A 14,163-nucleotide genomic window follows, 5' to 3' on the forward strand; every position below is an offset into this window, starting at 1 on the left:
GGGAAAAAAGGAACCCTTATACACTGCTGGTGGAAATGTAAATTGGTACAGCCACTATGGAAAACAATGTGGAGGGTCCTTAAGAAATTAAGAATAGAATTCTTATTCTTATGACCATATGACCCAGCAATCCCTCTTCTGGTATCTACACAAAAAATTTGAAAACATTCATCCATAAAAATATATGCACTCCAATGTTCATTCAGAGCACTATTCACAGTGACATGACATGGAAACAACCTCGATAGATGATTTGATGAAGAAGAGGTGGTACATATATACAATGGAATATTACTCAGCCACAAGAAAAGATGAAATACTTCTATTTACATAACAATGAATAGATCTTGAGATTATATAAGTGAAGTAAGTCAGACGGAAAAAATTTCACTTATATGTGTGATGTAAAACTGAAAGCAGCAAATGAACAAGATAAATAAAAACTCATCAAAACAGATAACAATTTAGTGGTTATGAAAGGGAAGGAGTTGGGAGAAGGTAGATAAGGGTAAAGTGGGTAAAATATACAGTAATGAAAGAAAATTTAACTTTGAGTAGTGAAAACATGATGTAATATACATTGACATATTATTGAATTGTACACTTTAAACCTATATAATATTTCATTAACCAATGTCACCCCAATAAATTTAATTTAAAAAATCTTAAGTGGAAAAAAAGGAAATACTGAGAATAAAGAAAAAAAATAATGTGCTAGGCAAAATAAATATATTGGTTTTGCAAATAAAGATCAATTATTTAAATTAAAACTACAAGTTGTTATTAATTCAGAGTGATTTTCTAAAAATACATCTATTTTTAAAGGGGGTTTATCAGAAAGAAGACCACACTCACAGTTTGCACAAAGATATTTTTGATAAACAGAAAACATACCAAAAATTTTGGAGGAAAGATTAATTTCAGACAAGGCAAAATAAAAGCAAGAAAATGCTGGATAAAGATCACTTTTGAGAAAAATAAAAGAAAGTCTTGACAGAGTGCAATTAAAGTTGGCATACCGAATTGTTTCATCTTTAAATCATTTGGTAAGATTTCTCCACAACCATAACATTAGAAATTACTGAAATAATTCTCTTGCTCACTTTGTACCCAGAAGTTTTAAAAATGGGCAATCACTTAAATTATATCAGAGCATATTAGCTGATTCTAAATTTCTTATTTTAATGTCATTGGTGAGGCCTTCAACAAATAATACAAGGCTAACAAAAGCATTACAATTTGCATTTTGGGAAACAATAATACTGTGTATTTACAATAAAAGAATACTAAAATTGCCACCAATCTTCTTTCTGTAAGACTTGTAAATGTGTACTTTATGTTTCAATACAACATAATATTTTTCCAATCACTTTCACAGATATCATTAAAATAAACAAAAGGTTACAAAAATCATATACTTGATTACCATTGAAATAAAGACATTAAATTATATTTTTGATAAATATTGATGAATTGTAATAAAGTGCTGAGAAAAATCAATACTTATTTCTCCTTAATGTATTCAGAGAGTTCACTCTTTATGTATTCGTGCAACAGAAGCAAGTAGGTAAATTATTAAAAGTATAGGGATCTATAACTTAACAATAGGCAACAAATTTCTGAGGTTACTTGTGCTGTATTCTGAAGAATATCTTTTGTAAACATGTGACAAATACCCTATTTATATTTTTTATGTTTTCTTTTTGTAGATATATCTTTACTTACTAAAACTGACTTTCTTGTTACACATAATTTTAGGTCTCATCTTCAAAACGTTTGAAAATCTATCAGTTAGAGATCCATACTTATACCAAGGTAAATCACATTAGCCATAAACAAATAAGAAATTTTCCAAAACAAATTGAAAATAATTTCAATATATCATAATTTAATTTTTCTTGTAAGGAAAATTAATATTATGCTATGGGTATGAACAAGTATATATTGAAATAGTAATATTAACACGTGAATGTCATCATTTATAAAGTGCAAATTTGACATCATCTATTATCTATTCGCATTCCCAAACACCATAGACAATAAGTTTGTTTTTTTATTCAACTGTCCTCAGTTTTTAAAACCCACAGTCTTCTCTCCATATGACAGTGAGTCTTTCCAGTGTTGTCATCTAAAATGGTTGAAATACAGTCTTAACTGAGTCTCTCTAGAAATGAACCAAGAAAAATTAAACTCTCATTCTGAGAAATAAAGGAAGGCAGGTAAAAAGCAGGTGTTTTGATCATAATTGAGAACTATGCTCTAGCTATTCTCCCATTTCTTCTTGTCATGAGGGTGATTCATACCAAACTTCCACTACAGCAGAACCAATGATTCCTGTTTGGTTAGAGAAATGACATAGATATTCACAATCATGATGAAAAGTGAAACTGAATCGTGAGCTGAAAATTGGAGAAATAAGCATTCTCTAACTTCCCAATTTCCCACCATGTTTGCTTTCAAACATGGTGAAAGAACTCAAATCTGTATTTCAGAGAATATAATAAACAATTCTATGCATTCAAAACCTCTACCTAAAAAAAAGTTCTGTTAGTAGTTTCATTTTTGTATATCTTTAATGCCTTAGTTTCTTGATAGCAAAACAGTGAGCTGAATGCAATCTGGTTCAGGTGTTCAGGATCTTGGTGGAAAATATCATGATTCTGCAATATATTTATATGTATAGTCCTCAACTTCTAAATCCCATGACATCTGTACAATTGAATTTGTTATTTAAGAAAAATGTGTTATGTATTCCAAGGGGATACTTCAAAACATTAGAGACACAGGTGCTTGTGCAGCAATCCAGCTAACCTCTATGGAAGGAGGAAAAAGCATTGAAGCTACATTTTGACTGCTATCTCATAATACTAGAAATAAGTGAATTATTTCATATGCATGCATCTATATATGTGTGTGAGCATGTATTTAATGGAAAGAAATGAAATTAAAAGAACGCAAACTAGTTTTAATGAAAATGAGTGATTTTAATATTTATTGCAGAACATTGTTTCTTTCTGTGTAAGGCCTTTTTGGACACATGGTGAAAGCACTTAAATACAAAACGTTTCAGTCATTCACACATCCATCTATTTCTTTTTTATTTGTTTATTTTTTCATGTATCTAAATAAATAACATCCCTGAGTACTTAGTCCTTCCCAAGTCAGGGTAGGAACTATGAAAAAAAATCACATAACATGAACCTTGAAAACTTGATGTTAGGTCAAAGAACCCAAAGATAAACAGTCACGTATTATTCTATTTATATAAAATATTAAGAATAGGCAACTGTGCAGGGAATGGGGATGACTATTTAAAATGTATGGAATGTTTTGAGAGTATGATTAAAATGTTCTGGAAATAGTGGTGATTGGTTGCACAGCATTGTGAATATACTAAAAGACACTGATTTGTACAAAAATAATTAAAATGGTCAATTTTATATTATGTGACTTCCAATTTAAAAATATGCTACACAGCTCTTTTACTGAGATTCAGCTATTTGTTCTTGATTAAACATTCCTCTGTTTACTGAAAACTTTTGATCGTATCAAAAGTTATGAGAAAGTTGATTTAAATAGGGTTTTTTTTCACAGTTTATCCATTGCTTTTATTAGGGCAACTTTTAATAACCTTAGTTTGCCGTTTTCATTTATGTCACTCACTGTTTACTATTTTTTTGTGAACATGAGTTTTCATTTTTCTAGAATAAATGCTTCAAAGTGTAATTGCTAAATTGTATGATAGGTCAGGTTTGTGTTTTAAGAAACTGGCAAAATATTTTCCAGAATGGTTGTACCATTTTATACTCCCACCAGTAATATATTAGTGATTCAGTTTCTCCACATCCTTGCTAAAATTTTGTGTTGTTACTCAGTTTTATTTTATCCATTGTCATTGCAGTGTAGTAATACTCTATTCTGATTTTAATTTGCATTTGTACATGGCTAATAAGTTGAACATTTTTTTGTGTTTATTTTGCATTTGTATGTTTTATCAGTGAAATTTCTCTTTTAATTTTTGTACATTTTCTAATTGATGGGTTTTTTGTTGTTGTTGTTTTACCGGTGTGTGGGTGTGGGTGTTGGATTTGTCTTGCAGTTATTTTTTTCTAGGTTTATAGCTTGTCTTTTCATCCTCTTAGTAGAGTCTTCAACAAAGCAAGTTTTTTAATGTGGTTTAAATTTTCATTTTTTATTATTTTATTTGTTTATTTTTAATTGAATTTATAAGGGTGACATTGGTTAATAAAATTATATAGGTTTCAAGCGTACAATTCAATGATACGTCATATGTATATTCTATTGTGTGTTCACCACTAAAGATAAATTTCCTTTTATCATCATGTATTTATCTTTTTTAATGAATTGTGTTTTGGTGTCAAGTTTAAGAACTCTACTTTGTGCTGAATCTTAAAGATTTATCCCATTGTTTTTCTAAATGTTTTAAAGCTTTAAATTTTACATTTAAGTTTATGACCCATAATTTTGAGTTAATTTTCGTATAAGGTAAAATCAAGAATTTAAATCAAGAGCTTGTTTTATTTTTGTTTCTGTTTACCTATTCCAAAAGCCTTTTTTTTTTAAAGGATACATTTTCTTTATTAAATTGCTTTTGTATATTTGTCAAAAATCACTTGCACATATTTGTGGGGGTCTGTTTTTCGGTTCTCTATTCTGTTCCATTGATGTGTGTGCCTAAATTCTGCCAATACTATAGTCTTGATTACTGTAGCTGTATATAGGTCTTAAGTTTGCAAAGAATGTTTACTCATTTCATTATGTATTTTTAATTGTTTTAGCTATTATAGTTCTTTTGATGTTCCGAATAAATTTCAGAATAATCTTGTCTACATCAACAAAAAATCTTGCTAGGATTTTATAGGACTTTCATTACATCTACGTACCACTTTGGGGAGAGTTGATATCTTCTCATCCATGAATATTGTGTATTTTTCCATTTAACTGGATATTAAAAACGGTCTTTCATTAGCAGTGTACAATTTTGTTATATACAATATACATTATTATTATATATTGTAGCATATTATTATAATATGTAAGGGTAACCGCTATTCTACTTTCTGCTTCTATGAGTTTGATTATATTAAGTACTTCACATAAATAGAATCATACAGTATTTTTCCTACTGTGATTGGCTTATTTCACTTAGCATAATATCCATAAGATCTATCCATGATGTAGAATATGATAGAATTTCCTTATTTTTATGGCTGAATATTATTTCCCTCCATATACGTAACACTTTCCTTACCCATTCATCTGTCCCTGGACATTTAGGTTGCTTCCATGTCTTGAATATTGTAAATAAAGCTGCAGCAAACACGGGAAAACATATATTTCATTGAGATTTTGCTTTCAATTCTGTGGGGTAAATACTCAGAAGTGGGATCTCCATACTGTTTTCCATAGTGGTTGTACAATTTTACATTTCTACTCACAGTGCACAGGGCTCCAGTTTCTCCACTTCCTTGCCAACAACTATTTGATTTTATAATTGCCATTCTAACAGAATGTAGTGATATCTCATTGTGGTTTTGATTTTTAATTTCCTTGATGATTAGTGATGTTGAGCATCTTTTCATGTAACTGTTGGCTATTTGTATGTCTTCTTGTTAAACAGGATTGAAGAAAATCATTTAAAAATTTTCTGAACTAAAAAAATGAAAATTTTTCAAGATATGGGGAATACAGAATTAAATTTGATATTTTTGAGAGTTAGTGTTAGATGAAATCCAGAAAGTGGCCTATTTAATTTGTTAACATGGAACGCGCTCGTGAAATTGTAAAAAGCAATTTTAGGTGATGAATGAGAGCAAAGAAAGACAAACTAGAAGAAGAGTGATTTCAAGTTGAGAAAGTAAAGGGAGACAACTAGTTATTGGAGGTCTTTGAGAGAACGTGACCACTGGTTGACTCTTGAGCCGGATCCCAGCAATCAGAGGCTCCTCACCTGCTCCCCTTCCCTTGGAATGTACCCTCTGCCACTGTTCCCACAGCTGGAATTGTTTTCAAGGACACAATCTTAAGAGAGCTATCAATGTTTTGTTGAGACCATCTGGATGGTATACAAACTGAACCCAGTTAAGGCTCTTAGTAAGCTTTAACGATTCTGGGTGGGGGCGAGGGGGGGTAGCAGATGCAGCCACCTAAGTCAAACCTCATATGTAAGTTCTCCTGTTTACTAAACATGGTACTTACCACACTGGAGTGGTCTGCCTTCTTCTTTTGTCTCTCATTGCCTTCTGTATACAGAAGCTAGTTTGGGAACCAACCTTTACTTTAGAAATTTTGAGTTTAAGGTGAGCAGAGAAATAGAGTAATACATGGAAGGTATTACATATTAGGGAGTGAGTTTTTTTGTAGGATTTAAAAATATGAGATAGTAAATAAAGACTAATGAAACAATTAAATGCAATTTGATGAGCATAATTAACTGGATGGGGGAGACAATATGTATACTTTTATGTTGGATGGAGAGCGATAACAATAAACATTCAGTTTACTTTATATTCCTTCTATAATTGGCTTCACTAATGAGACATTAATATAAAAGTATTATTTCCTTCAGTCTCTCACTTGTTTATTAATTTAGAAGAATCTTAAATATTAGAAAGACATTTAATTTTATTTGTTAGATTCACATTGGAGATAAGATGAAACAAGTCAATTTTGATCACTTCCATGCAGTTTTATGCTGTTTCTTACATTTCATTAAGAGAACTATCTACCTCACTTGCCAGATTTTGTGCTTTCAAAGACTCTCTTGAAAGAAACTGGGCATCAAATCAGTCTGTAGTAAAATAATGTGTGTGGCCTGATTAGGAGAGAACTATTCAGCCTAATAATAAGATTCTCTAAGATGCCCAGAGATTTAAAATTCATTATGTTAATCACTTCATAGGATTCTTGCTAACTTCTCTTTCAGGAAGAAGTTATTGAAAAAATGGTGTTTTTGTAGTGATTAAAAACATACAGTACATATTTTCCAGGGGAGAGTAACAACTGGCTCTCGGTCTGGAAATTATAATTACTGTTAGGAAACAAGATTATCTCCTTCCACTTTATGTATTTTTAAATGAATATGGGTTAAGTTTTGTTCAAGGAAACATGGGTTAACTATTAGACTAAATTTTCACAGGAGCAATGAAACCAAAAAATTCATTAAAAAGTTGATGGGCAGACCAGGGATGCCCAGATTCTTGAGACATAGATTTAGAAATGCACCATTGAACATGCTCCATTTCTTTAGTTAAAATAGTACTTTCCTAGAGATTTTATCAGATCCTTCCTAAACAAGAGCTCTTCTTTCTTCTGGAAAATATTGTTTTCATATGCTATGGGATTTGGTATTCTTAGAACCTGAAAGGATTCTTATGACATTGTCTCGTATCTGCTTGGTTTTCACACCATAGACTATAGGGTTCATAGTCGGAGGTAAGAGCAGATAAATATTGGCCACAATGATATGGCAAGATGGAGGGATTGTGTAGCCTCCAAAGCGGTGGGAAAAGAAGGAGAAGAAAGCTGGGCTGTAGGAGAAAACAATGGCACAGATGTGGGCAGTGCAGGTGCTGAAGGCCTTCTGCCGAGCATCTGCCGAGGAGAGGCTGACCACTGCCCGAAGAATCATGGTGTAGGAGACTGTGATGCACAGGATGTCAAAGCCTCCAATGAGGAGGGCAACCATCAGACCATAGATGGCATTGGCCTTGATATTTCCACAAGATAACTTGGCTACAGACATGTGGTCACAGTAGGTATGGTGTATTATATTGCCTCTGCAATAGGGAAGGCGCTTGGTGAGAAAAGTGAAGGGAATGATGAGCAACACCCCTCTCAGGAAAGTAGCAAACCCAACCTTTGCAATGATGGGATTGGTGAGGATAGTTGAGTAACGCAGAGGGTAGCAGATGGCCACATAGCGGTCGAGGGCCATGAGCATAAGAACCCCAGATTCCATTCCTGTGAAGGTATGGATGAAGAACATCTGAACTAAGCATTCTTCAAAGCCAATTTCCTTGAGATGAAACCAGAAGATGCAGAGAGCTTTAGGGATTGTACTAGAGCACATGACAAGGTCAGTTAGGGAAAGCATGGCCAAGAAGTAGTACATGGGCCTGTGCAGAGAGTCCTCAAAATGAATGAGGTAGAGGAGTCCACAATTTCCTACCATAGCCACAACATACATGGAGCAGAATGGGAAGGAAATCCACATGTGCATGCCCTCCAGTCCTGGTATCCCATTAAGAATAAATGAGGCTGGGTTCAGTTCTGTTTTATTCAATATTAGCATGATTAGTTAGGTTTTATGTGGGTTTTTCTAGAGTAAGAAAAAGAGAAGAGAAAATATAGTTTATGGTTAGTGTCTCCCTTCATCCTCACATTTAAAAAGTTTGTAGTCCATTTTAATAATCAAACAACCATATTTTCTAGGGGCCATGGAGTAACTTTTTTGTTTATTTGTTGCTTATTTATTAATTCATCTGTTCATTCAACAAATTCATTTTGAGTAATTCAAGTTCTCATCACAGACAATGATTTTACTGCAATCTAAAGAAGAGATTCCCATCCTCATAGACATATTAAAGTGCAACTCTGTTACGACTTCTCTAAAAGAAATTCTTTTAGAATGCTTTTTTAACTGTTAATAACTATATGCATCTCTCTATTGATGTGACCTTAAAGAAGTGTTCTTTGATCACCTCATCAATGACTCAACAGATATGATTTTTTTTTATTCTTATTTTTACTCAATGGCTGATAACTATTTTTGATTACTGTTCTAAGAGTTTGGAAATATTTAATTATTTATATAGAAAGGTACTGTTCTAAGAGTTTGGAAATATTTAATTATTCTTCTATAGGGCTTGGACTCTCAAAATTCTCTAAAATTTTTGATTCAGTCTTCTCACATTTAAGACACCTCATTTTTGTCCTGTACCTCATCTATAGACATTTATAGAAATCCTTTTAAATTTCTACCGAGAAGAAACTTTCAGTAATAAGTAGAAAGATGCTAACATTGCTTAAGATGATAATGCTATTGATGGTAACAAGTCATTTTTTCATTCTGTTCTTTTACCAGTCTCACTGTTTTATCTTCAATCATTGTCCTTTTGGATTATTGGGTGTCTGTGGCAAAAATAAAAACAAACAAACAAACAAACAAGCAAAAAAGTAGCATACTGTTATCTCTTATCAAAGGCATTGATATATTTTGCCTCGATTATGCTAGTGTCTCCAGTAATATTTATCATTTAGTAATATACTGCATCTCCAATTTTTATTATTTTTCTCACCTGTTATCTCTGAACTTTTGGGTTTACATTTTTATAAGTTTAACAATGAAACTTATTTTAATTGGTTCTAACAAGAGCCAATATAAATGCAATTTTATATTTTTATTTCTAGACACACATCAAATTTATTTCTCATCCAAGAGTAAAATTAATTAATTAATTAATCTCAAATTCTGTACTTACATCAAAACTTTATTTTCAAGTTAACGAAATATTAATCTCTTTAATTCTCAGAAATATTTGTTGAGAACCTACAATGTGACAATATGGGAAATCTAACAGTTTCACTCTTTAAGGGACTTAGAATTTAATGGAGGGAATAATATGCATATAAATAATCACAGTAAATGTAACTAGAATTATGTAAAAAGGTCTTAAATAAGCACTAGACTTATTGAAGTGATGTGCATTGTTAGTAGTGGGTGTTTGAAGGAGGAATTGATTGTCAAGAAGGACTATGTTGAAGAGAAGATATTTGATACTTGTTTTGAAAGAAGACAAGTTGTAAGGGAGACACAGTTGTAAAATAAACTCTAGAGAGAAGAATTAACATGTAAAATATGGAAATCAAAACAATCAAATCTGTGAGAATTCACTGGTGTGGACGGTGCAAGTGATAAGCCATACATTTGACCAGGAGCTAGATCATAAAGAATCTTGTAATTATCAAATAATAAAGAAAATTTCTTGATAGTGGAGAATAAATAATAAAGAATTCATCAGAATTAGAGGGTTATGAGTTAACTCTATGGTGCTTAAAAACTTATTGGGCAATAAAGAAGTCAGAATCCTTTCTACCCCTCCCTCAAGAGAATACTCTCCAACCCTCCCCAACTTCCAGAAATGAAGGTAAAAGAATGAAAGAAAAAACTTTGAGATATTGTAGCCTCTGCCCAACAGGTAGCAAAATAAATATTAATGGGAGATTGAGGCTGATCAGAACAGCAGATAATCATTTAGCTAGCAGACTCTAAAGCAACAAGAAATTTATGTAAGCTTTCTACTTACTAGAATGAAAGGAAATTTTTGAACAAGTTTCTCAAACAACCCAGTTGGCTTACATTAAACACCTTCCCAATAATCCTATAGTTACCAGAAACAGGAAATGGTGTATCTAATTTTCCATAGAAACATTGTCAACTAATGTTGTAGGAATTCCACCAGTTTGGTAGAACATCTAGATTCCAGAACTGATTTTTGTAATTCACTTAATATCTTTGAGGCTTTTTTGAACTCTTGGTTTCTCTAAGATCAAGTCAGTACAAGAGCAGTATGTTAGTGAAATAATGGATTTAACCTCATCTTTCCAATTCCTAAAGATATCCATATGGACAATTTATGTAACTTCCTTAAAAACAGATTAGCCATCCTTTCAAATATGGATAAAAATATAATTGCAAGAAATAGAGTCCAGAAACCAAATACTGAAACACACATTAAGCCATCTAATTTATGACAAAGGAAACATTGCAGATTGTGTGAAACAAAAGGGTATTTTCAATAAATATTACTGGGTCAATGAATATATGTGGCAAGGGAAGGAATACATCTTGTTCCTTAAATCACATCATATACAAGAACAATTTTAGAAAAATATTAGAGCTAAAGATGAAATGCAAAGCACACATTCTCTTTGTTATTTGGAATAGGCAAAGATTTGAAAACAGGACACAAAAATGCTACTCATAAAAAACTGACAGACTGAATTAAGTTAAAATTAAAATATTGTATATTCTTCTCAAGCTGACAGCAATTTTGGCATGTTTGCAAAAATTAACATCATGAAAGCAATGCCACTAAATCAATTCTCTTCTGTGTTCTATCAAAGGAAATATTTATTGTACCTTTCATTAATAAAATTGACTATTTTAAGATAATCATCTGATAGGGAATATAGTCACACGAAGATTCTGCCTCATAAAGTGACACCAAGAGAGGACAGATCAGATTTGTCAAAAGGTAACTTGATTGGAAATAGTAAGGAGACACATGTTGACACACTAATTCAAGGACCTCTCCTCATGTCATTGCAATCTCAGAGTTATACTGGATGTCATAGGAGCATCTGTGTATCTAACCTAGTCTCAGGAAAAGCTTCTAAGAGGACAGGACAAATGCTTTTAGACCTGAAGCACAGTTATGATTGTGACAGATCAAAATGGGAGGGACAGTGTCCTCTCCTGTTGCTATTTCTTACTCATACCACACTGAAAATTTCGGCTTTGTGATACAAGCTCCTTTTGATATTCTCCCAATTCCCCTCAAATGTTGCTACTTCCTAATCATTCTTCATGGAAAATCTTCAGGAAGACTAAAACGTGCCTTGGATGTCATAGTAGTGACACATTCTCTAAATCATCTTAAAATAAAGTAGTTACAGCCATGATTAGAAGAAAGGAATTGATTTGTTCAAAGAATTGTTCTCTTTTATTATATTTACTTTGTGTAACTGTAAAAATTGGTTCATATACGAAATTCCTCACAATTCAATAAAATTATCGATAGTAAGAATAGTTCGTATTTATATTTACCTCCCAGGTGTCTAGCAAATCACCTAGTACATATCAGATACTCAATAAATGTTTTTTGAACAAACTAATAGATAGATCAATTAGTGAATAAATGAATGAATAAATGAATAACATTTATACTTGACTTTTAGAATTATTAAATTATAATCTTAAGTTATTATTTGGAATGCGTTAAAGGAACTACTACAAGAAAAAAAATACAGAATATCTTCCTCAAGATTAGCAAGAAAGATAAATAAATAACACATTCTCATAAAGTAGGAAAACAAAGAAAATAGAAGAAAAAAGTAGGAAAAAATGGAAAGAGAAAATAGTAGGAAAAACTAGGAAAAAAGTAAAGAGAAAAAATAAGATGACAAATGCATTGATTTTAACAATAAATATAAGTTATTTAAACTTAATTTGCACATGATTCTGGGCACTGCCACTGCGTGAAGCTCAGAGCTCTCTCAAGCAAGGCTCTTCAGGGAACCCACCACACTTTCTTCCCTCTCCCTCCTCCTGCAAGGAGCTCTAGATGCAAAAGGCAGCTTCTTTGTTTCTCCTAGTCTACCGCCCAACCTCTGGGGTTCTGACCTGTAGTAGCTCTTATGTGCAGATCCCACGCTCAGACATGCTGGTGTGCAGGTTGGGTGTTTTTTGTTCAGTTTTAGATGTTCATCTTATTGTCGTTTCAAGGAGAGAGATCTGGAGACATCTCTTACTCCACCATGTTTCTGACCAGAAAATTCTCAAATTAATTTTTTAAAATTATTTATGCAGTTCAATTCAATGCAATCCTTATCAAAATACCAATGGCATTTTTCAGAGAGCTAGAGCAAATACACCTAAAATTTATATGGAATCGTAAAATACCTCAAATAGCCATGGCAATCTTGAGAAAGAAGAACGAAGTTGGAGGTATCACATTACCTGATATCGAACTATACTACAAGGCTACGGTAATCAAAACAGCATGGTACTGGCATAAAAACAGATACATGGATCAATGGAACAGAATAGAGAGCCCAGAAATAAATCCATATCTATATGCTCACTTAATATATGACAAAAGAGGCAAGAATATACAATGTGGTAAAGATGTGCTGGGAAAACTGGACAGATACAAGCAAAAAAAAGAAACTGGACCACCTGCTTATACCATATATAAGAATAGACTCAAAATGGATTAAAGACTTAAATGTAAGACCTAAAACTATAAAACTTCTAGAAGAAAACATAGGCAGTAATCTCTCTGATATTGCTAACAGTAATTTCTTTTTGGACATATCTTCTTGGGCATGGGAAACAAAAGAAAAAAATAAACAAATGGAACTACATCACACTAAAAAGTTTCTGTACACAAAGGAAACCATCAACAAAACAAAAAGACAACTGATTGAATGGGAGAAGATATTCACTTATGATACATCTGATAAGAGGTTAATATTCAAAATATATAAAGAATTCATACAATTGAACAACAACAACTAAACAAACAATCCAATTAAAAAATGGGCAGAAGATCTGAACAGATATTTCTCCAAAGAGGAAATACAAGTGGCCAATAGACATATGAAAAGATGCTCAAAGTCACTAATCATCAGAGAAATGTAAATTAAAACCACAGTGAGATATTACCTCCTATCTGTCAGAATGGCTATCATCAATAAATCAAAGAACAGCAAGTATTGGTGAGGATGTGGAGAAAAAGGAATCCTCACACACTGTTGGTGGGACTGCAAATTGGCACAGCCGCTATGGAAAACAGTCTGGAGTTTTCTCAAAAAATTAATAATAGATATACCTTTTGACCCACCAATTGCACTTCTGGGTATTTATCCAAAGAAAACCAAAACAATAATTTGTAAAAATCTATGCACCCCTCTGTTCATGGCAGCACAATTTACAATAGCCAAGATATGGAAGCAATCTAAATGCCCATCAACAGACGAATGGATAAAGAAGTTATGGTTCATATACACAATGGAATATTACTCAGCTTAAAAAAAAATGAAATCCTACTATTTGCAATGACATGGATGGACCTAGAGGTTATTCTACTGAGTGAAATAAGTCAGACAGAGAAAAATAAATACTATATGATTTCACTTATATGAAGAATCTAAGGAACAAAAAAGAACAAACTAATCAAAAAAGACTCACAAGTATAGAGGACATTCTGGTTATGGCCATAAGGATGGGGATTAGGGAACTAAGAGAATGAGGTGAAAGGTTAAAGAAGTATAAATTAATAGTTAATAGATGGTCACCAGGATGGGGACCACAGCATAGGGAATGCAGTTAGCATTAATATAATGGCTAGGTGGAGA

The 14,163-nt window shown here is 32.4% G+C and overlaps 1 protein-coding gene across 1 annotated transcript; it reads right to left on the reverse strand.

Moving 5' to 3' along the window:
• Positions 1-7,348: 7,348 nt before the first annotated feature.
• LOC120592166 (olfactory receptor 52N4) lies at positions 7,349-8,314 on the reverse strand. The gene has a single exon (XM_039849737.1). The coding sequence runs from the start codon at positions 8,312-8,314 to the stop codon at positions 7,349-7,351; it is 966 nt and encodes a 321-aa protein (XP_039705671.1).
• Positions 8,315-14,163: the final 5,849 nt, after the last annotated feature.

Source organism: Pteropus medius, unplaced genomic scaffold (genome assembly GCF_902729225.1).
Source record: "Pteropus medius unplaced genomic scaffold, Ma_sr-lr_union100, whole genome shotgun sequence".
NCBI classification, from domain to species: domain Eukaryota; kingdom Metazoa; phylum Chordata; class Mammalia; order Chiroptera; family Pteropodidae; genus Pteropus; species Pteropus medius.